This window comes from Carlito syrichta, unplaced genomic scaffold (assembly GCF_000164805.1).
Source record: "Carlito syrichta isolate Samal-C Ts95f unplaced genomic scaffold, Tarsius_syrichta-2.0.1 Scaffold306519, whole genome shotgun sequence".
NCBI classification, from domain to species: domain Eukaryota; kingdom Metazoa; phylum Chordata; class Mammalia; order Primates; family Tarsiidae; genus Carlito; species Carlito syrichta.
In genome coordinates, this window is record NW_007250615.1 from 97,360 (window position 1) to 120,863 (window position 23,504).

At 34.8% G+C, this 23,504-nt stretch overlaps 1 protein-coding gene across 1 annotated transcript in view; it reads right to left on the bottom strand.

Moving 5' to 3' along the window:
- The window catches only part of LOC103265396 (neurobeachin), a gene marked incomplete at its 5' end in the record, with an annotated part of 269,835 nt that overhangs the window by 90,543 nt on the left and 155,788 nt on the right, over positions 1 to 23,504 (bottom strand). The window contains one exon of the mRNA XM_008063067.1: positions 14,106 to 14,233. Coding sequence (XP_008061258.1) covers positions 14,106 to 14,233 — 128 coding nt within the window. The remainder of the gene's footprint in view (positions 1 to 14,105; positions 14,234 to 23,504) is intronic.

Consider the following 23,504-nt stretch of genomic DNA (forward strand, 5'->3'; position numbering starts at 1 on the left):
GAGGAGATAACATGGTTCCCACTATACCATTGTTAAATTGGGTTATTTGTCACTTTGTTATAGAATTGTAAGGGTTTTTTAAATATTCTGAATGCTAGGCCTTTAACAAATAGATGATTTGCAAAATATTTTCTACCTTTCCATAGGTTGTCTTTCGCTCTATTGTGTCTTTTGATACACACAAATTTTACATTTGGTGTAGTCCAATGTTTCTATTTTTACTTGCTTGTGCTTTTGATCTTATAATCAAGAATTCATTGCCCAATCCAGTATCATGAAGCTCTTGTCCTAGTTTCTTCTAAGAATTTTAAAGTTTTAGGTTTTACATTTAGGTCTTTGAGGCATTTTGAGTTAATTTCCAAAATACAGAATAAAGGTATAACACCATTCTTTTGATGCGAATATTAAGTTTTCTTACACCACTTGCTGATGAGACTGTCCATTCCCCCCACTGAATGGTCTTGGCACCCACATTGAAAATATTTGGCCATATATGTGAGGCATTTTTTTCTGGGCTACAGATTTCATTCCATTGGTCTATATATCTGCCTTTACAAAGATGCTACACTGTTTTGATGACTGTAGCATTGTAGTAATTTTGAAATCAGGTAGTATGAGATCTCAGCTTTGCTCAAGATTATTTTGGTTATTCAGGGTTCCGTAAGGTACCATATAAATTATAGGATTAGTTTTTCTATTTCCAGACACAAAAATGATCAACTGAGATGATCATGTCTCTTTTTTTCCCCTCATTATCTAACTATAGTGTATTATATTGATCTATTTTTGTAAGCTGAATTTTCCTTACATTCCAGTAATACATTTCATTTGGTCATGGCATACAAGGAGAGACCTCCTCCCCACCCCCCGAAAAAAACAATTAGTTTTTGGAGGGCAGGCCCCTTTTATTATAGGCTTCCCCCATTAGGTAAGTGTTCTAGGTACCCATCGGCATCAGTGTACCCACTAGAGGCTGCATTTGACTCCAGTGAATTTTTTTTTGGGAGAGTCTTTCAACATGTTTGCCCATTTCATGATGGGTGTTGCACTGAGTGCTCAGCAGTTTTTGAACAAAAATGGCATAATCCCCATTCTCACACTCCCTAATCACCCGATATCGCTGCATGTGACTCTTTTTGTTGTTGTTTCTCCAGATGAAAAGCATCCTCAAAGGGAAACGTTTTGCCAGTGTGGAGGAGGTGAAACAAAAAATGGCAGAAGCACTAAAGGGCATCAAAATTGACAAGTTCAAAAAATGTTTTGAGCAGTGGAAAAAGCATCTTGATAGGTGTATTGTGTCCAATGAAGAGTACTTTGAAAGTGACTGAAGTTTAAACATACAAGAGTAAATAACAATGTTTTATAAATAAATTAGTTTTTTTTTTTGGATCCCCCCTCATAGAATCCTTTTACTATGCTGTTAAATTCAATCTGCTAGTATTCTGTTGAGGATTTTTGCACTAGGGTTATAAGGGATATTGGTTTTGTTTTCTTTTAGTTCTATGTCTGGTTTGAATATCAGGGTAATGCTGGTCTTATATAATGAGTTTGCAAGCCTCATTCTCTCCTCTTCAATTTTCTAAACAAGTTTAAGGAAAAATGTTAATTAACTTGTCTGTTTTCAGAAATTTATTCACTTCCTCCAGAGTAACCAATTTGTTGGCATACCTTTGTTCATAGTATTCTCTTATAATCAATGTTTTATTTCTGTGGCAACTTTTGTACTGTATTCTCTTTCATTTCTCATTTTATCTATTTGTAAATTGCTCTCTTTTATTTTTTCTTAATCTACCCAAAGGCTTGTCAATTTTCTTTCTTGATTCAATCAACTCTTGCCTTTATTAGTATTTTTCTACTGTTTTTCTGTGCTCCGTTTTGTTTAGCTCTTCTCGAATTTTTACTGTTTCCCTTCTTCTGTTTTGGGTTTACTTTGTTCTTCTAGCTTGTTGACTTGATATCTCTTTAAAAATGTTTTGTAAATGTACTTATAGCTCCAAATTTCCCTCTTAGCATTGCTTTCTCCTCAGCCCATATTGTGTTTCAATTTTCATTTGTCTTAAAATATTTTCTAATTTCCCTTAGGATTTCTTCCTTGGCCTATTGATTACCTAGAGTATGTTGCTTAACATCCACATATTTGTGAAATTTGCAAATTTTCTTTGCTATTGATTTCTATTTTCATTCAACCAAATAGATAAGAAATTTCATAATATTTCTTTCATTTTAAATATATTAAGACTTTTTTTCTGGCCTACCATATGGTCTATCCTGGAGGATACACCATGTACACTTGAGAAAAAAATGAGTATTCTGTTGTAATTGGGTCAAGTGCTCTGTATATGTCTGTCAGGTTCAAATGGCTTATAATGTTGTTCAAGTAAATTATTTTCATACTGACTTTCTGTCTGGTTGCTTTATCTATTGCTGAAACTGAGATATAAATGTCTACTTCAGCACTGTAGAACATTTTTCCCCTTTCAATTGTTAATATTTTCTTCTTATAGTTAAGAATGTTGATGTTTGGTGCACCTAAGTGTACAATTGCTATAGCTTCCTGATAAGTTGACCATTTTATCCTTCTTTATTGTACTTTGTCTTGTGTAACAGTTTTTTACTTAAAATCTATTTTTTTGGCTGGGCACGGTGGCTCAAGCCTGTAATCCCAGCACTTTGGGAGGCTGAGGTGAGAGGATTGCCTGAGTTCAGGGGTTCGAGACCAAGCTGGGCAACTTGAAGAGGCCTTGTCTCTACAATAAATCAAAAAATAAGCTGGGCATGGGAGTACACACCTGCAATTGCAGCTACTTGGATGGCTGAGGTGGATGGATCGAATGAGCGGGGCAGGTCGAGGCTGCGGTGGCCATGAGCATGCCACTCCACTCTAGCCTGGCTGACAGAGTGAGACTCGGACTAAAAAAAATATTTGCTTTGTCATACATTAGTATGGTTACCTTTGCTCTGTTTTGGTTAGTATTTGAACTTTCAACCTATGTGTGTTCTTAAATTTAAGAAGAATCGCTTATAGATAGTATATAGTTCGTTTCTGGTTTGTATCCATTTGACCAATCTATGTTTTTTGTTTAGAGAGTTTAAACCATTTACATTTTAAATAATTGCATGCAGGAAGAACATACTATTGTCATTTTGTTGTTTTCTATACATCTTACTGAGTTTCTGTTCATCATTTCTTCCCTTACTGAATTCCTTTGTGTTTTGCTGAATTTTATTGTGATTCCCTGCTTTCTCTTTTTTATATATTTTTTATAGATATTGTCTTTGTGGTCAACACATGAATTACACAGAACTTCTTGAAGTTACAACAACCAATTTTAAACTGAACAACTTAGTTTCAATCATATAATAAAAACTCTACCACTGTTACCCCCACACTTTTTCACTGATGTTACAATTTACCTCTAAATACTGTACATGTATTATCATATTTTCATAGTTATTTTTCTACATTTTTGGCTTTTAAGCCTTATAAATGAATTAACAGTGGGACTAAAATTATAATAACAAGGTTTTACATGTGTCAATGTTTCCGGGAGAACTTTCCCTTTTCATTTTCATACGGCTTTGGGTTGCTTCTTGAATCCTTTCCTTTCAATGCAAAGAACTCCCTTTAGCATTTCTTGTAAGTTAGGCCTCATGATAACTAACTTCCTCAGGTCTTGTTTATCTGAAAAAAATGTAAGTTCTCCTGCATTAAAAAAAAAAAAGGTTTTGCTGTAGGTAGTATTATTGGTGGACCAACAGATGCTGGCGAGGATGTGGAGAAAAAGGGACGCTTCTACACTGCTGGCGGGAATGCAAACTTGTACAACCTCTCTGGAAGACAGTCTGGCAATTTCTGAAAGAACTAGAAACTGACCTTCCATATGACCCAGCAATTTCCCTATTGGGAATATACCCGGAGGAACTCAAATTATTCTACGAAAAAGATACCTGCACATGTGTTTGTTGCAGCTCTATTCATACTAGCAAACTCATGGAACCAATCAGGCTGCCCATCGAAGCTGGACTGGATAAAGAAAATGTAGTACACATACACAATGGAATGTTATGCAGTCATAAAAAGGACTAATATACAGACTTTGCAGCAACTTGGATGGATTTGGAGTCGATCATACTCAGTGATTTATCACAGAAACAAAGAACTGAGTTCCACATGTTCTCACTCATAAGATGACCTTGAACAATTATAATGCTGTAAGAAAGCGATTGGCAGTAGTGGAAAACTATCAGGGGAGGGGGGTGGGATTGGCAGTTGAGGGAAACTGCTAGGGGAGGGAGGGGCATACCTCATCAACAAGGGTACCTGCATGATCAATGTTTGTATACCTAACCCTGAATTGTACCCCACATCTTTATAATAAATAAATAAATTTTTTAAAGAAGGTTTTGCTGTAGGTAGTATTATTGGTTGACTAAGAATTCTTGGTTTTATTTTCAACATTTTAATTATATCATCCCATTGCCTCCTGACATGCAGTGCTTTTACTGAGAATTCTGTTTATAATCTTACCTCCCTTGTACACTTTTTTCTTGCTTCTTTCAAGATTCTCTGTCTTTGACTTTCAACAGTTGGATTCAATGTGTCGCAGTATGCATCTGTTTGAATTTATCCTAAGTGGTGCTCATTAAGCTTAAATTCTTATGTCTCCTTCCTAAAATTTGAGAAGTTTCAGCCATTATTTCTTCAAATGTGCTCTGTGCCATTTTTCACTTTCCTCTCCTTCTGTGGCTGCCATGCCTATATTAGATTGCCTGATGATGAGGATCTGTTTACTTTTCTACATTCTTTTTTTCATTTTGGTCTTCTAACTCAATAATTCCAAATGAACTGCCTTCAAGTTTGCTGATGCTTTCTTCTGTCTAATTGAACCTGCTCTTGAATCCCTCTAGTAAATTTTTCACTTCATTTATATTTTTCAGCTTCAGAATTTTATTTATTTGTTTGTTTTTTTGTGTTTGTTTGTTTTTTGAGTCAGAGTCTCATTCTGTTGCAGTGGCATGCACACAGCTACCACAGGCTCAACCTTCTGGGCTCAGGTGATCTTTCTATCTCAGCTTTCCAAGTAGCTGGAACTAAAGGCACATGCCACTATGCGGGGCTAATTTTTTAAAAAAATTTATTGTAAAGACAAGGTCTCACCAGGTTGCCCAAGCTGGTCATGAACCCCTGGGCTTAGGCAATCCTCTTGCATCTGCCTCCCAAAGTGTTGCACTTACAGGAGTGAGTCACCCGACAAGCTAGAATGTTGCAAATAACTTCCACTCTCTTCCTTCTATTCAAGGGAGGAACTGGGATGGGGCGATTTCCTTCTGACTATGAATGCTGCATGGTGCTGAAAAGGGTGTTATCTTGATTATTTCTATCTCTTTATTCAACTACAGAATTTTAAGAGTAAGCTTATTAAAGTCCATGAAAATAATACAAGAGTTTGTTCAAATCTTATTTATTTATTTATTTATTTTTGAAACTGATGAATTATTATGGACTGAAATTACTTCTCTGTGATGAGTCCTCCTCCCATGAATATGATATAGTTCACCACCATTTAGGTCTTCAATGTCATTCAAAACATTTTAAAGCCTTCTCCATAGAGGGTATTAGAAATATTTTATTGTAAACTGGCAAGAGAGTTTCATAAAACATAGCTTAATAAATTATTATGACATGAACATCCTTGTAACCACTATATTACAAAAAGAAACAGACTACTGCCAAGTATCCCAGGAGCCTTCCATGTGTCCTCTTCTAATCACAACACTCTCTCTACTTATTACAAGCTATTATCTTATGATAATCAATTTTTATTTATAGTATCCATCTAAATGATATAGTTGTATCTATAAACTACTTAGCTTTTCTGATTTTTTTTTTTTTTTTTGAGCCAGAGTATCACTCTATTGCCCAGGCTGGAGTGTAGTGATAGGCTCATGGACACCACAACCTTGACTTGCTGGGCTCAGGCAATCTTCTTTTCTGTGTCGTCCAAAGTGCCGGGATTACAGGCATGATCCACTATACCCAGTCACTTTTCTGATTTTTTGAGATGCCTCTTAAATATTTTAAGCTTTTATATCTCCTTTTTTCTAATACATTTTTTAAAAAGATTAAGTCATTTGTATTGCAGAATCTCCACCAGTGTGAATTTTGATGACAGAATCCCCCCGCCAGGGTATACTTCAACATATAGGTTTGGTGAGATTCAGTTTTATTTTATTCATTCAGTCAGTCAGTCAATTTGGATGGATAATGGTATTTTTCCCACCTAGTTGTCTAACACCTTTTTGTGATGTTAGAGTCATTGAAGCTTAGATCTATTCAAGCCTTAGAAGATGCTAAATGGCAATCTAACTCAAATATCACTACATCATTTATCAGATGATGTATTCCTATAAAAACAAAATTTCCCCCATTAATGATTTCATAATGATCACTTCACAAAGGAAACAGAAATAATACCTGTTTCTTTCATGTATTTATCAGTTTCCAAACTGAGTTGGTTCTCTATTATCATTTAAATTTGATAAAATCATTTCGTAAATTATCATTACGGACCCATGGATTTAAACATATGCAGGTGTGTTAATGCACTGTATTTACTGATGCTAAAACTGCCCCATCTTTGGACAATAGGAATCACTTAGTTCCTGAGTTCTTTTGACGATCTTTGATATCTTCTTTGCTTTTTGGTATCACAGAATGTTGCAGGTAAGTCGTTAATATTTCCTGTCCCAGCCCTGAAATCACTTATTTCTCTAAAAAGTCCTCATTTCTTACAGTGGCAAATTATATTTTAACACTACAATATGCCCTCTAAATGTGTTCACTGCTACTAATTTAGTTTTTGTGTCCAGGCAAAAGCAGTAGACAGGGGTATTAGTGTACAGTATACATATACCCAGAGAATATATGGGTATGTGCACATATACAAGCATATATGTGTATACATAAGTTCATACTGATAATGTTAAACTCAAATTCAGAACTGCTCTTATTTTATATTTTATATCTGGATATACTTTCTTCAGTGAGAATCCTGATTTTCAAGTACACGGAACAAGAAAAACATTAGTAATTACTAAGTGGTTTATCCATTATATAATAGTCTCATTAAAATGCCAATAATGTCACTGTCGATATAATTACTGTGTAACTTTAGCAGTTTTTGGAACATACAGTCATTATGTCCTATAATTTTTTCCATATAACTCTCATTTATTTAGTTCTCCAAATAGATCAATACTTGGAGGTTACCATGAGTTCTCATGTTGACATCTCTCCAACCAGTTTGATTGCCTGGCACTCATTCTACAGTAGAGTCCTCAAAAGGAGTGCATAAGAATAATATTTCTTAAATTCATTCATACTAACAATTCACAGTCTTTATGCACAAAAGTTAGTTTGACATATATTTTCAGATGAGGTCAGAAGTTTGATGACAATCTAATTCTCTTTCACTCATAAAATTAGTCTAATTTCAGCTAGATAAACAAAAAATTATTTTTATTTAAAGTCCATTAATTTTATTACAATATTTCTCAATGTTGGTCATCTGGGTTAATTTTTCTGGTATTCAGTGTGCACATTTATTCTTTAAATCTAGAAAGTGTCATTGAATTATTAATCCTATTATTTTTGTTCTTTGCTTTGGTTTTCTTCTTTGGAGACTATCTATTTGTATGTCAGATACTCTAAATGTGTCCTTTGTACTCTTACCTTTTCTTGTTTTGTTTTTTTTTTCAAAGTCATTTAAAAAATACTTATAACTTTATCCTTTTGCCTTATATTCCTCTTATGGCCATATCTTTTGAGTTTATTCACTACTCTAAATCTTCTTAGTCCTCGTTTCTAAGGTTTTTCTCCCCTTTATTACTAATTCTTTCCTAAATTCTATCACCGCAATTCTGAGATTCTCTCAATTCTGACTTAAATTGTTTTTTCACATCATTTATCATTTAAACATATCTTTTAGTCCATTTAAAAATTTTTCATCTATTTTCGCTGTCTAGGGGAGTGTTTTTCTACTCATTTTCATCCTTCTTATTGTAATATTTATCATTACAATCCTTTTTTGTTACTTATTATATAATGTGAAATTAGTTTTCCTGAATTTTTAGAAAATTTTAGGTAGTTTTTGCCCTCCCTCCCTCTTCAGGCTCTAGAGATCCTTCTTTTTTAAATGAAGTTTTCAAAAATATGAAAATCTACTTTCTGAGATCTACTAGTTCTGTCTTTCCCAGTTTTACTTGGCCTTTTTCTTTGGGTCTTTTGCCCTTCTGCTGCTCAATGTGGATTCTATTCGTAGCAGTTTATTCTCAGTGTGGGACTGTGTCCTGGAGAGAAATCTGACTGGTGAATTTCTCGTAAGGTCTAGATGGCTCTTGCCCCTTTTGATCATGCCATGAAACCCTTGGAGTCATATGAGATAAAAGTGTATAAAAGCCCTCCCTGTTTCAGCTACTGTACTCAAATCAGCCTTCTGGCTTTTCCAATGAGTATTGGTAGGCCAGATTCCTTAAGGGCTCCCTAGCTTCCTCCACTTTCTCACACAAATCTGCCCAAACCACGTATACCACATAGCTGCAGCAGGACATTTTCTACCCAGGTATATTTTAGGGGTTCAAGGAGATACCTGTCACCTAGTTTGGCTATAAATGTACATTCACTGTTTTTTCAATCATTATTTAACCATTGATTGTTCTGTTTTTTATGGAGGAAATCAGGGATATTCAAAACTCATGCCAGCATTACAGCATGGCCATCTACCCTGAATTTATTGTATATAATTTTTTTATTTTTTAAATATTTTTTGTATTATTGCAATTTTAAAATGCTAATTCTGAAATCACATTTTGGATAAAAACACATGCAAATTTTTCTAATTTTGTGTTCATACGGCTACTGAGTGATTTGTGTCCATATGAGTGATATGGAACTTCTTGACAAGACTCATTCCTTTTATAACAACATTTTGGTGATATCTTCTTTTGCTGGAGGTGGAAATTTTATGCTATATTTATATGCTTTATAAATGCTAGTCCTGGAAACTATAAATATTCTTTTTTTTTTTTTTGAGTTGGAGTCTCACTCTGTCGCCCAGACTGGAGTGCAGTGGCCACTCCCGGCCACCGCAGCCTCGACTCGCTGGGTTCCGGCAATCCTTCCGCCTCAGCCTTCCCAGTAGCTGGAACTACAGGCGCACGCTACCACGCCCAGCTGATTTTTTGATTTATTGTAGAGATGAGGTCTCGCTGCCCAGGCGGGTCTCGAACCCACGGGTTCAGGCAATCCACTTACCTCAGCCTCCCAAAGGTGCAGGATTACAGGTTGAGCCACCAAGCCCGGTAATATTCTTGATTATTATAGGATTTTACTAAAATATTTATTAATGTGACTAAAGGTATGGCAGACACTTTAGTAAAATTTTCTGCACTGCTAACATCTCTTCATAAAATGTTTCAAGTTACACATAATGTTTTCAAACAGACAACGTCATGTATCACATCCAAACTCACCCACCCCAGGCTTATTTGATTATTACACGGGTAGATGCCTAATTTAGGAAGAACAAAATCATAGTTCTGGTTGAGTCATTCAGATTCTCTCTTGATAGGTAATGAATATAGTCAGATCATGAAAGATATTTACACTAAAAGCACAATCAGATTCATGGCTGGGGTGCTATGTTGAGCCATGTTCTGACTACTAACCAAGGGAAGATCTCAGTGAGAACAGTGAGACACTGAGTAGATACACAGAGAGAAGCAAAGACAGCAAGCTATGAAGCTGCCTTGAGAGTCAAGGGGAGTGGTCTTGGTTACTACCTCTTGTCTCCCATTTCCAGGAGGTCTAACGTCTAATTATATGTTATTTTCAGTCCTTGGACACGTCTGATACTTTCTGCTGTATCTTCATCAGAACTTAGTTACTTTGATTACTTTTGAGATCTGCCAACAGAATACAAATACAGAATACAAATAACACTTAAAAATATAAACAGGTTTCTCAGGTTGTTTTGTCATCTTTGACTGGTAGGTTTTGATACTTACATACATATCTACTCTAAGTAATTTCATGAGTTTGAAAAAGTAGAATTTTCTTACAGAAAGTTCAGTAAGCTTCAAAGTTCTGTCTTCAAAAATCCTTAATTAATACAAAAAGAAACACACACCAAAAGCTACCTAAATGTAGCAGTTGTTAATGGGGGGGGGGTTGTCTTAAAAGACATGAACTACATTGTTCTAGACTCATATAATCATAAATTTAACACAAGTTGACTAATAAAGTGGTAGACAAATTAAGAAAATGAAAAACTTTATTTTAGCTTGTATTTTAAAGGATATAAACAACAAAAACTACTAAGAATTGATTATTCCATCAGAAAAAACTTATAAACACAATGCACATGTATACATTAAGAAAGTCAAATATAAAACATCAAACAAAGATACAATTCAAATATATTTTAGGATTACTAGAAATTAAGAGTGATTGCCTTTTCTTTTCCTAAGACATTAAAGTATCTTCAGTTACCTAAATTCAGTTTTGCTCCTACCATATAAGTATATATGATGAAGTCAAAGATAGCAATTAATCATAAGCACTATTTCTTGAACACAAATATTCAATAGCTAGGGTAAAGATACTTTTTATCATGTAAAGGTCCAGGGTTATCACAACAGTTTGACAGTTTTTCTTTTCTGGGGAGATGAATAGCATATCAAATTATGGAAAGAAGAGACACAGGGAAAGGGAAAAACAAAGAACAAATAAGAGTACATTCTCAAGAATGAGAAGATGAAAGAAAATGCATTTCTACAGCCTACGGTGGAGAACAAGAACAGACTTCAGATGTGTTCAGTAGCAAACTCATGGATAAGGATAACTGATCAATACTGGAATTTTTTTTTTTTTGAGTCAGGGCCTCACTCCGTCACCCAGGCAGGAGTGCAGTATATGCTCACAGTCACCGAAGCATCGAAAGCAATTATACACGGGGGGTCCTGATCATCCAACACAGAGTAGTTAAAAAGTTACTTGAGAATGATTCCTTAAAATCTAAAATTGTTAAATATTGTCACTTAGGAACCAGTCTTATAACTTAATTCTGCCTTTGCTTTGGCTGCTAGAATACTTGCGCAGAATTTGACTTTACTGTATTGCTAACTTTATTCCTGTTTTATTAAGTGATTGATCAGTATTTATAAATTTCACTAAATTTGTCAAATCAATTTAGGAAAAGATACACATTAATACAGAAAAAAGTTTTTATATTGCAGAGAATGAGGAAACGTTTAAAATTTGTTTTTCAATAATGTTTTTTGAATTTCTTTATTATAAAAGAACATGTAATGAACCTTACATAAAAGTATGAAAAGAAACTAGAAATAACCAGCAGTATTTCTCCTAAGTAATATATAACTACAAGAAAATAAAAAGAATTCAAAGAAAATCTAAAGGACCTTTAGAACAAACTTGAAATTCATAAACTACGATGCCTCCACTTTTAGATAACTTAATATTCATGCTACCTTAGAAGGTACTTTTAAAGCTTGCCTTGATGTGATACTTGTAATATTAATAATATTTGGAGAACTGGAACAAATTAATACTGTTTTCAGAAATAATTCTCACCAAGTTAAGTGTGAATGTTCAAGGTGAAGGGAAAATACTTAAAGAAAAATCATATTTTTACCCAAAATATTTACATTACCAGCATTGTTAATAATAGAATAAATAAATTTAGAAGGAAAAGCAGTTTGAGGGAGAAGGAGGGTAAATTTTGGATAAACTGAATTTGAGGTATGAATGGAGTCTCTGCTTGGAGATGCTCACACTAGGAAGCTTGAATTATGTCCAAAATTCAGAGGACTCGGTTGAAATCTTATAGGAATTAAGCAGAAGCAAGGAACACAAACTATCCTTTCAAAAATGTGTATCCTTGCAAAGGTGAGGGAGTGGCTTTAGAGCAGGGTGGCATAAGACCAGCTGCTTTACTAACCAATCTAAAGGGTTACATTCCCTGCAATGAACCATAAACTCTTACCTTCCACTTGTATACACTTTCATTATAGCAGGTACCATATTTAATTTTAAAATATTGGTTTTTATGTCTCTTTGCCCATTAGTCTGTACGCTCCTTGAAGGCAATAATCATATTTTAAATCCTGGTCCTAAGGATGCAAATATGTCTTCTTTATTGAATAACTCAATGAATATATAATTTTATATAAGTAGCAATATGCAAAGCTATTTAAATTACAGACATAATCTGTGGCCACAAAATAGTTTTTATGTTCCAAGAGTTTTTTAAGTTCATTTTTGGGCTGCTTTCAAAGAATGTGATTCCTCCCAGAGTCTTGTTCTTCAGAGTTTTTTCTACTTCACTTTGTAGGTGGAAGTCGTAACAATAACGAGGACAGCATGAGCAACCAAAGTGACCTCCTTACTCTTCTCAAAACTGTCACAGCCTCCCCACATTACATCTAGTTAAAGTCAAAGACTCCGTTACCTCTCTTAGCTTCATATTCAACTGCTCTCCCTTTGGTTCCCATGACACTGGCATTTTTCCTACTGTTATCATGCCAAGAATGTCCTTTCTACTTCCATTTCAGGCTCAATGCACTGACTATTCTCTCTGCCTAAAACCCTCTTCTTCTGTAAGCTGCATGGCTTACTCCCTTGATGTCTTTGCTCAAACGTAACTTTTACAATGAGGCCTATTTAAAGTTGACCGCCCTCTTTAAAATTGTAATCTAACCCTGCCATTCTGTAATTCCAATCCCCTGTATTCTATTTATCCTTTTACACAGCATTTATTCTCTTCTACCATGTTATAATTTTTACGTTTATTTATTTTGTGTTCTTACTAGAATATAAATTACACAAAGGCAAAGATCTCTGTCTGTTATTTACTAAGATATCCCAAGTACCTAATATAAGTACTTAGTCCAGAGCAGGAACTTTGTATTTTTGAAAAAATGAGTAGCCCACTATGTGCCACTGTTTTAAGAGCTTTAAATGTATTACCTAATTTAAGCCTCACAAGAACCCTGGAATCTGATAGAAAGAAACTGAGGTATGATGTGGCTAAGTAATCCATACAGGCCATTGAGCTAAGAAAGTGATGGAACAAGATTCAGCCTCAGTGGGCTCCCAGAGGCTGATTTATTAACTGTTACTGTTTTCTCAATAGAAATATCATGTAGAGGCAATTGGGACAATAACAGAACGAACACAGGAAAACTTTCTTTACAGTAAAAAGGAAGTGAAAAGCAAAAACAAAAAAAGTCTACAAGGCTGCTAAGCCCAAGGACTACCTGAGAGACAGCTAAAGTCATTATTCACCTACAAGTCACCTTGATATTCACCTACAAGTCACCTTGATATTGATTATTCCCTTCTGAAGCTCAGAAATATTCATGGAATAAAACTATAAAAAAATGACTTCAGCTAACCATTTTTCAATGCCACTCTCCTAATACTGGTGTATAAGTTAAATCTTTACCACTGTGAATTTATCTTCTTTGCCCCCTTACCCTACTGAGGCTGATGTCGAGAAGACAACAGCTTCATCAACTCTCAGTTACATACTTCTCCAGATAAATGTCTTCTCAGTCAAGGAATGCCATAGTACAAACATTATGTAAATTTAAAAAGTCATTTAAGGAAGCATAGCTCTCAGAATTAGAAGGAAATTTGAGAGATCATTGTTTATTAGTAAATATGCGCTTCTAATAAGAGGATGTACAGCAATGCTGGGAGACTGGGATTAAAGAGCCAGTCTAGACAGGGATTAAAGAGCCAGTCTCCCTCAGTCCAACACCTTTTCAAAGTTCTTCATTTTCAAAGTTCTCTTATTGGCACTGAATGTGCAAACATATTATTTTAGAAAAATGAGTAAGAAGAAAACATATATTGAGCATCTTCTTAATATCTGTGGAAGCAATTTCTTCACATTCTTTTGGATATATCCAAAAGATATATATATAGACAGATAGATATAGATAGATTCCTTCAGAATCACAAATTATGCCATGATTAATACATACATTATAGAAAACTAAAAGAATAGAGAGAGAAATCATACCTTCTATTAATAGCTCTTGTCCATGACTGCCAAGAAGCGTACGAGATAGGAATGGGGCAAAGTCTACAAAAATTTCACGAAGAAGAGGAGCAACTTTTTCTAAAGCTCTTTCGAGTTTTGCAGTGATGCTGTTGAAATTAAGACATAAAGACTAATAAATATAATTCCACATAAAATGTCAAATAAACTTTACTTCTAAATTAAAATCTTTAAAAATCAGCAAAGCCCATTCTAGTCCACAGAATAATAACAAGCTACATGTAGAAGGGACACCCTACAAAGTTTCATATGCAGTTAGTCATAAGGCTACTCGAAAGATTGCAGCTAACTTAGAACGACTACACTGTGAGGAAGAATCAGGGTTTTGCCACCCAAAAGGGCCAAAGATTCTGTCACAGCTCTAGGAGCATCAGGAAAATAAGTTCTCGTATGTCTGCTCTGTCTATCCATCTATCCATCAGAGAAGACCATTTTAAACACCTACTATGCGGAACACTGTGCCAGGTACAAATAATTACCTCTTGCTCTCAAGGAGGTATTCCCTGAAAAGCTGGACAAATAAGGGAATAGCTGCTGTTCATTGTACTGCAGTTAAATATTTTGCCAAAGTAGGCATTTTCCATTCTATAGTTCATTTACTTCACTTTACAAATAGCTGATTATTTATATTATTCACTGTTGAATTTTTAAGTTAATAGTCTTACATACATTTGGCATTTTTGCAAATATTGTAAATGATATATGTAAAAGAAAAAAACTGGGTGAAGGAAACATTTCTGCTCAGGCAAATGAATAATTTGGTACCAGGTCTATTTATCTCAGATGTCTATGCTTTGGAGTAAGACTGCTTGGATTGGAATCCTGGCTCTCCCACATGCTAACAAGGTGACCTTAGGTACACTAGGCTTTCTATGCCTGCAAAGTGAAATTGAGCACAGTAGCTACCCACGGAATAAATAAGCTAAAGTGCATGTAAAGTGCACAGAATGGTACCTAGCACACAATGAGAAGTCAACTGATGTTCGCTTTTGTAACCACTACTTTGAATAAAGCACATCCATGCTTACTCTCATGCACTGAACAAAACAAAATCAATGTAATAATATGTTAGATGAGTACACATTCTTCTACACAGGAGACATACAGTTAGGAATTAAATAATGCTTCAAAGTAATAAAAGCCTGGGTAACATTTTTGTTACATATGAGGAAAAGCTTATAAAATAAAAAAGGTAATTGACCACATGCAACATTTTACTAATATTTAAAACTAAACTCTGGTATCTGTTTTCTTTGTTGTTATTTGTTTATAGTTTGGTTTTCTGATGTTGTTGTTGTTATTGTTGTTTGCGACTAAATAAGGACCAGGGAATAATTGAGGCTGCCTTTTCTCCTAATATGGAAACAGCAAGTTTTGAATCTTTGGACACTAAGGCTCACCATCAGCACTTCTATCTGTCTACACATATCTGGGTCAATAGCTCTAGAGAAAGGAGAGAGCCTGTAAGAAATCTAGGTTTAGTCACTTCCATATATACTCAGATATTCTGAAGGAACAACTTTAGCCAAGAAAAAGGGACTTCAGCAGGGTTTGGAAGACTTTCTGAAGATAAGAATTTTCAGTGTTCTCCCCCCTACTCTTATTCCTGAAAGATGCACCTCTTTAAGACAGTGGTTCTCAAACTTTACAGGATCAGAATCATCTGAAGGACCCATTTTAACAGATTGCTAGGTCCCACTCCCAGTTTGTGATCCAGCAGATCTGGGTTCACAGTGAGGATCTGCACTTCTAGCAAGATCTCAAGATGGTGCTGATGCTGCTGATCCAGGAAACACACATAGAGAATGATGGTTTTACAGAGAGTACTTAGTACTAGTAAGTCTTAGCAAAGAACTAGCAAAGGAAAGGCTACCTGAAGTCACTGAATAATCATGATCACAGTAATTTTTATCTGACTTTTAGGAATACGAGATTTTTTTTACATCTACGCTTTCAGTAATTCCTTCTAATCTCCAGGATCATGTCCTACAACTCTTTTCAGCTAAACTACCTTCCCTCTACCAAGGAATGGTAAATAAGAATGCTAACAGCGAGTCTATAAAGAGTAAAATATAGATACAATTATTTTAAATGGTTTTGGAAGTTGAGATCTGATTGAAAGATGAATATTTATTTTTATTTAAGATTAATAAGTGAGAGCAAAATTACCTTAGACAAATTTTGGATTAATGGAGACTAGCATCATAGTTATAATACTGGGTTTAATACTATATTCAAACTAAAGCCAGGAACATTTCCCCCCCCCCAATTCTGAAGCCCTTTTCCCCCCACTTTACAGGTTCCTGTACGATTTAGAGGCTTCAAAATTGCAGATATACTGTTATGGATAATTAAGTTGAATGTTAAATAGAAACATCAATTAATCTGAGCAACTGATTACTTCTATGAGTGTGAGTGTATGTAAATATACATTAATTATCAATTACTTTGACTTAAGAGTAATGAATAAAAACAGACATTTCTCAGTGAGTGAATTCCCATAATAAGATTTTTTGCAAATGTTTTCTTATACATTTTATTAGAATATTGCATATCATCCTGTGATCATTTTAATTTTCTATTATGGGACAAACTTAACAATTTTCTTAGCCACAGATCAAGGTTTTACATACATAAAACTATTATCAAGTAAAGATGAAATTTTTCTACTTAGGATATTTTGTTGTTGTAAGAAAGAAGTTAAAAACTATTAATTAACCTTGGAGAGTTAATCTGGAAGAACTCCAAGGCCTTAAGTCGCATAAAAATTAGTACACTTTTTCTCTTTAAAATAAAAATACAAAGAACACATACCAGAAGAAAACAAGGTATTCTTCAGCAAATTATTGTTTGAGAAAAGCTAGCATAATTTACTGACATTAGGAGAAAAACTTAAATAATAATTTTCCCATTTCCTTTGAAGGTTTATTTTCATTTATCCAAAAAACATTCATTCAGTCTAAGACACCTTGTGAACACACACACAAAAATACAAAGGTATACTAGACAGGGAATCTGTTGTATACAGCCTGAGTGAGGTTTAAATCTCACACTCTAGTATCTTCTTAATATTCTTAAATATTTCAGAAAGGTCTTCGACCTTAAGTATAGCTCTGGGCTGAAATGCATACAACATCAAGCCACTCACTCAACTCTCCTCACTCTATTTTATTTTGTCCCCTTAAGTCATACTAATGATGGTCATGATGCCTGATTTATGACTATTTTGAATCTGGCTATTCTTCTCGACTGATTTCTATAAAGAAAATTTGCACAGTTTGATAAATTTATCAACCACTATAACAAAATTACCAACTTTAGGGAAACAAAACATTCAAAGGAAACAAGGCTTTAGATGTAATTCCATAGCTCCAATTGGCCTGGATTAAAACACAAGAGTTTAGAATTATGATTTTTTAAAAACCCCACAATTATGTACTGACTTTTCCCCACATTAAGGAAGTTTTGCTCACAGTTAGCTGTAAGAGATTTATATAATGAAAGTATACTTAATCCATGGGGAAAATAATGTGTAAAAATTAATGACAGCAATTATCAAATCTTACAGAGTGTAACTGACCTCAAGACATATCTAAGGTCATGGTAATTGTAAGCATGAGAATCAGTAAAAAATGTAAGATTTTTGTCTCCTATTGTCTAAATAAATCTCTATTTATAAACACAGAACACAGTTCATAACAAAGTGTTGATTTTTTTCCCAATAAGTTTTAGACTTCTAGAAAATAATAATTCTACTTATTAAGAACACTATATAAATTGTGAGTTCTATTTTAATAAACTCCCTTGTGTGTCTACTTCATAAACTTACAAGTTTTATTTACTTTTGATTGTAATTTTTTGTGTTGTCCTAGGTCCTTAGAATAATGTCACAAGTATAATAAACAATAATTTAATTTGGTAGATTAAAGTTGTTAAAGTTCTTCATTCATTCCTTGAATCAAATAACAGAATAGATAGTATCATAATAACATGTAGAATGAAAGTAAATAATTGCATTCCCTTAAGTAATAGACCTAAAAGATACACTGAAATACCAAAAAATTATTATATTAGCAAATTCGAGGGTACATTTTTATTAACTGAATGCTCCAATATAAATTAGGAAATGTAGGCATAGGTAAACGAAGATTAAAATATATAGTATTAGAAGAGTATTAATAATAGAAAAAACATATTGGAAAGTAAAATCCTTTTTTATTTTTTGGAAAGTTAAATCTTATGCAGATATATATAATGACTAGTAACTGACAAACATGGACTTTAAATATTTTTTCCTGGTTGTCATTATATTTCTAATATGAAACAGGCTTAACATACCAGATAGCTCGTAAGTAAATGCATCCTAAATCTCCAAATCTGTGACGCACTGACACTCTGACAGTTTGGTAGCAGCCACTAAGCAAAACATGATGTTGAAAAAAAAATGCTTGCTTATTTAATTATTTCCTCATAATCTTATAAACCTAAAACCGATATTTTCTCTTCATTCTTACTAAGCAGAACCATATAAAACTTTAAAGCGCATGACGTACAGGTTTTAAAAGTAGATGAAACTATAGAAGATTAAGAAATCAAAGCTAAGTGGAATATTTACTACGTAAAAAGTTTTACTTCTTTACAGTAAACCAATTTTCAACTAAAAATTTTTCAAGTTTTAATAAATGCAATGTCAGTCGGGGCACAGTGACATGCCCCTGCAGTCTCAGTTACTTGGGAAGTTGAGTCAGGAACATTGCTCGAGCACTGGAGTTTGAGCATAATGCACTATGATTGCATGAATAGCCTTTAAGGGATCTCTTTACAGAATTATAAACGCTTTTGGGAGTGCATTAATCACATGTTTTGTAGATAGAAAGAAAATAAAACTGAAATGAAGCAATTCCTCTTTTACAGTTAACTTGTCAAATAAAATGGTACAAAAATTAACTATAGTGAAGTAAAAATATAAAATTGAGAATATATCATTTAAGACTAAATAACTAAGAAAGTGATATAAAGGGCAAGCTAATTGTGTTTTAAATAGCTGACATGAATATTAAAATAATAAAATTTTTCCTCCTAAATAAAGAAATGCAATATGTTTTCAAAGAAACTTTAATGTAGTAAAGGCTGTGGTGCCTCACTGAGATCCCCTTTATTTAGGAGAGATACCTTCTTGCCCTGGAAAGTTCTGAGGACTGTGGGATGATGACTCCATTTAATCCCTCGCCAGAAGGGAGTTGTCTCACCCAATATTAAGTCACTTCATTAGGAGCACTTCTTCACAGGTGGTGTCATCAAGAGCACTTCCCAGTAAACCACCTATATGCAATGTTTTATCTGAGAATTTGTTTCCTGGGTAGCCATTAATGAGTGTTTTTTAGTATAGTATTTGATTTACATAATTTTTTTTAGTAAATATAAACTGAAAAATCATCAGTTAAAAAAATCTGAAATTTTTTTTTTTTTTTTTTGAGTTGGAATCTCACTCTTTCGCCCAGACTGGAGTGCAGTGACTGCTCCTGGCCACCGCAGCCTCGACCTATTGGGCTCCGGCGATCCTTCCGCCTCAGTCTTCCAAGTAGCTGGAATTACAGGCATGCGCTACCACGCCCGGCTGATTTTTTGATTTATTGTAGAGATGAGGTCTTGCTGCCCAGGCGGGTCTCGAACCCGCGGACTCAGGCAATCCACTCACCTCAGCCTCCCAAGGGCGCGGGATTACAGGCTGAGCCACCGAGCCCAGCTAAAAAATCTGAACTTTTAAAAAGAAATAGAGAACTTCTATTAGAATCTGAAAAGCTAAAGTCACTTCCACAATAATCACAAGAAAAAGTCAGATAATACACAGTCATAATTTTTTTTTTTGAGTTGGAGTATCACTCTTGATGCCCAGGCTGGAGTGCAGTGGCACGCTCATGGCCACCACAGTCTCGACCTGCTAGGCTTAGTGATCCTTCCGCCTCAGCCTTCAAGTAGCTGGAACTACAGGCGCACACCACCACGCCCAGCTAGTTTTTGTGACTTATTGTAAAGAGGAGGTCTCTCCAAGTTGCCCAGGATGGTCTCGAACCTCGGGCTCAGGCAATCCTCTCGCCTCAGCCTCCCAAAGTGCTGGGATTACAGGCTGAGCCACTGCGACTGGCCAGTCATAATTTTGTCAGGGCTCATCGGAGAGCTCAGGTTGCCAGGCAACCAACTAGCTTTGAAATCTGAAGATGGGAAACTCCAAGGGGACACAGGAAGCAAAAACTTGTTTGCCTGGGGACAGAGAACAGGAGGGAGAAACACTGGGTACCATATTAACTAGTAAGAACAATTCAGCTAAAACTTTTTATCTATTTCTAAAGTCCAGTTCTGAAGTGTGGGCTGGTATTAAAGAATAAAACCCTCAGAGTTTTGAACCCAAGGAGAGTCTGCCACAATTCCCAAGTTCATCTACACAATCCTAAATGATACTCATAAGAAAGACTGGAAGTGGCATGGGAAACTGTAAAGATCCTTTTTCGCTGCTGCAGGCTCTAGGAGGGAGATGTAACTGCTGCGGGACAAGCACAAAGCCCTGCTGAGATCCTTCTTCCTAGCTCCTGTATGGGACAAAAGCTGCATGAAACTGAATTCTGCTAACCACCTGAACAAGCCTGGAAGTAAATTTTCTTCCAGAGTCACCAAAAGAAATGCAGCTCTGCCAACACCTGGATTTTGGCCAGGGTGACTTGTATTGAACTTCCAACTGCATAACTATAATTAACTAACAAATGGGTACTGTTTTTAGTTGCAAAATTTGTGGTAATTTGTTAAGGCAGCAGTAGAAAACTGATAGGGCAGAAGAAATATACAAACAGATAATAAATGAAAAATTTCCAAAAACAATGAAGCTATAAAGCTACAGCTCCAAGAAGCCCAGAAAACACCAGGCAGAATTTTAATAAGTAAATAAATAATCTAGATGTGTCATAATAAACTGTTGGAATATAAATATTCATATATATTTGGACTTTCTTTTAGATCAAATACAAAGAGAAAAATTGAAGAAGACACTCAGAGAATAAAGACACATTAAATAAAGCAGAAGAAAGATCAGGATGAGATCTTCATTAGGATCTATGCAAGCCAGAAGACATGAAATGGAATCCTTTTCAAAAAATGTAGGCCCAGAATTCTATATCAAGTCAAAAAATTCATTCAAGTATGAAGGTAAAATAAATACCTTTTCAGACTGCAAAACCTGAGAGAATTCATAAAGCTGACTTACTGCAAATACTTTTAAAGGTAGTTCTTCAAGATAAAGAATATATCAGACAAAATTTAGATTTATATAATAATTTAAGAGTGCTAGAAATAATAGATAAAAAAAATATAAAATAAATTTATTCTTTAATTGCTCTAAAAGACAACTGACTTACCAAAGCAAAATAGTAGTAAATGTATCATTTCCTAATAAGAAATACAAAAGTAAATATCAACACAAGGATGTAAGAGAGGAATTAGGAATAAAATCTCACAAGCAACTCATATGACACATGAAACAGTGTTATATAAAAACTGGCTGTGATAATTTAAAGATGTATAATGTAAGTCTTAGAGAAGCCCCTTATAAATCTTTAAAAGATAAACAATAAGCCAAAATTGAAGGGAAAATGAAATGATAAAAATTTACTTCATTAGTGCAACAGAAAGCATTAAAGGAGGAAAAATACAGAGGACAGATGTAAAGTAACAGTTTTTCCTAAAACAAATTGGTAGATATCAATCAAACCATATCAGTAATTACATTGGATGCACATGATGTAGAAACACCAACTAAAAGACAGATTGTAAAATTGACTTTTTTAAAAAGCAGGATCCATTAACAGGTTAAGAAAAACCTTTTAAAATATAAAACCCTTCTTTAAAAATAAAGCCATATAAAAAGCTGAAAATGTTTAATCGGATGAGCTTTCTACAACTACAAGATTATAAGAAAATTAAATTTTTCCATGATATAATTAAGAATCAGAATGAGTGGATCTGACATAATCCAGTTGAAATCAATGACTTAATAGGTTTCTACCTTTAATAACTGACGAAAACCAAACTAAAACCAAAATACCCCAGGAGGGCAATGGGGAGTTAAGACAGACACCAATTATTTGACCATGATCCTGAAGAGGAAGAAACCCTAAGAAGGTGATTTTGGTGTTTGGACCACAATTCTCCCATGGATATGCTTTGGTACAAGCAGCTGAATGACTGAGAAGTTGAAAAAAAAAAATTTAACCAGAGTTCAGGGCCCACAAAGCGGGGAAAGAGCTTAGAAAAACACTTATGTTTTAAGTTGGGACCCTGTGGAACCACACGCTAAAGTAAAGGGAATCAGAAAAAGACCGGACTGCTAATCGCTGCTGCATTAAGTTCATGCCGGATTGCTAGTGCCCACAGTGCTTACCAGAAGAAAACGTTAAGTCTTTTTCTGGATAAGAACACCATTTTGTACCTTCATAGTATCTTTGCAATCTTTCATATACTGTACATTCTTCATAGTATAACAACAACCAAAAGACATTAAAAATAGACAAGAGATCTTATTGAATACCAAATTTAAAGAAAAACAAAATACACACAAGATCACAGAGGTGGCTCTAGAATAAAGGCAAATAATGACAGAAAGACTTCAGAGTAACTATATTTACATCATTAAAACTAAAGAGCAAGATAGAGAATTGGAAGAGAATGTTAAATTATAAGAAACTCAAATGGAAATTCTAGTACTTAAAAAAAAAAAAGAACCGAGAAGATTTAACACAGCTAAAAAGAAAACTAGTAAAGGACTCTAGATTAAAGAAAATACTCAAAATCACTGAGAGAGAAAAATAAGAGTGGGGGAAAATATAAATAGATTAGAAATGTTTAAAAATGTTTAATTTGTGCGGGTATGGTGGCTCAAGTCTGTAACCACAGCACTCTGGGAGGCCGAAGTGAAGGGATTGCCTGAGCCCACAAGTTCGAGGATAGCCTGGACAACTTGGCGAGACCTCATCTATACAATAAACCAATAAAAAATTATGCAATATCTGTCTGGGGAAAGGGGGGCACATCTCATCAACAAGGGTACCTGCACAATGAATATCTGTATACTTAGCCCTTAACTGTAACCCACAATTAAAAAAAAATTATGGCTCGGCTTGGTAGCTCAGCCTGTAATCCCAGCACTTTGGGAGGCTAAGACGAGTGAGTGGGAGTGGGAGTGGAGGATTAAAAAAATACGACTAAGCTGGGCTCGGTGGCTCAGCCTGTAATCCCTCGCCCTTGGGAGGTTGAGGATCGCCTGAGTCCACGGGTTCGAGACCCACCTGGGCAGCGAGACCTCATCTCTACAAT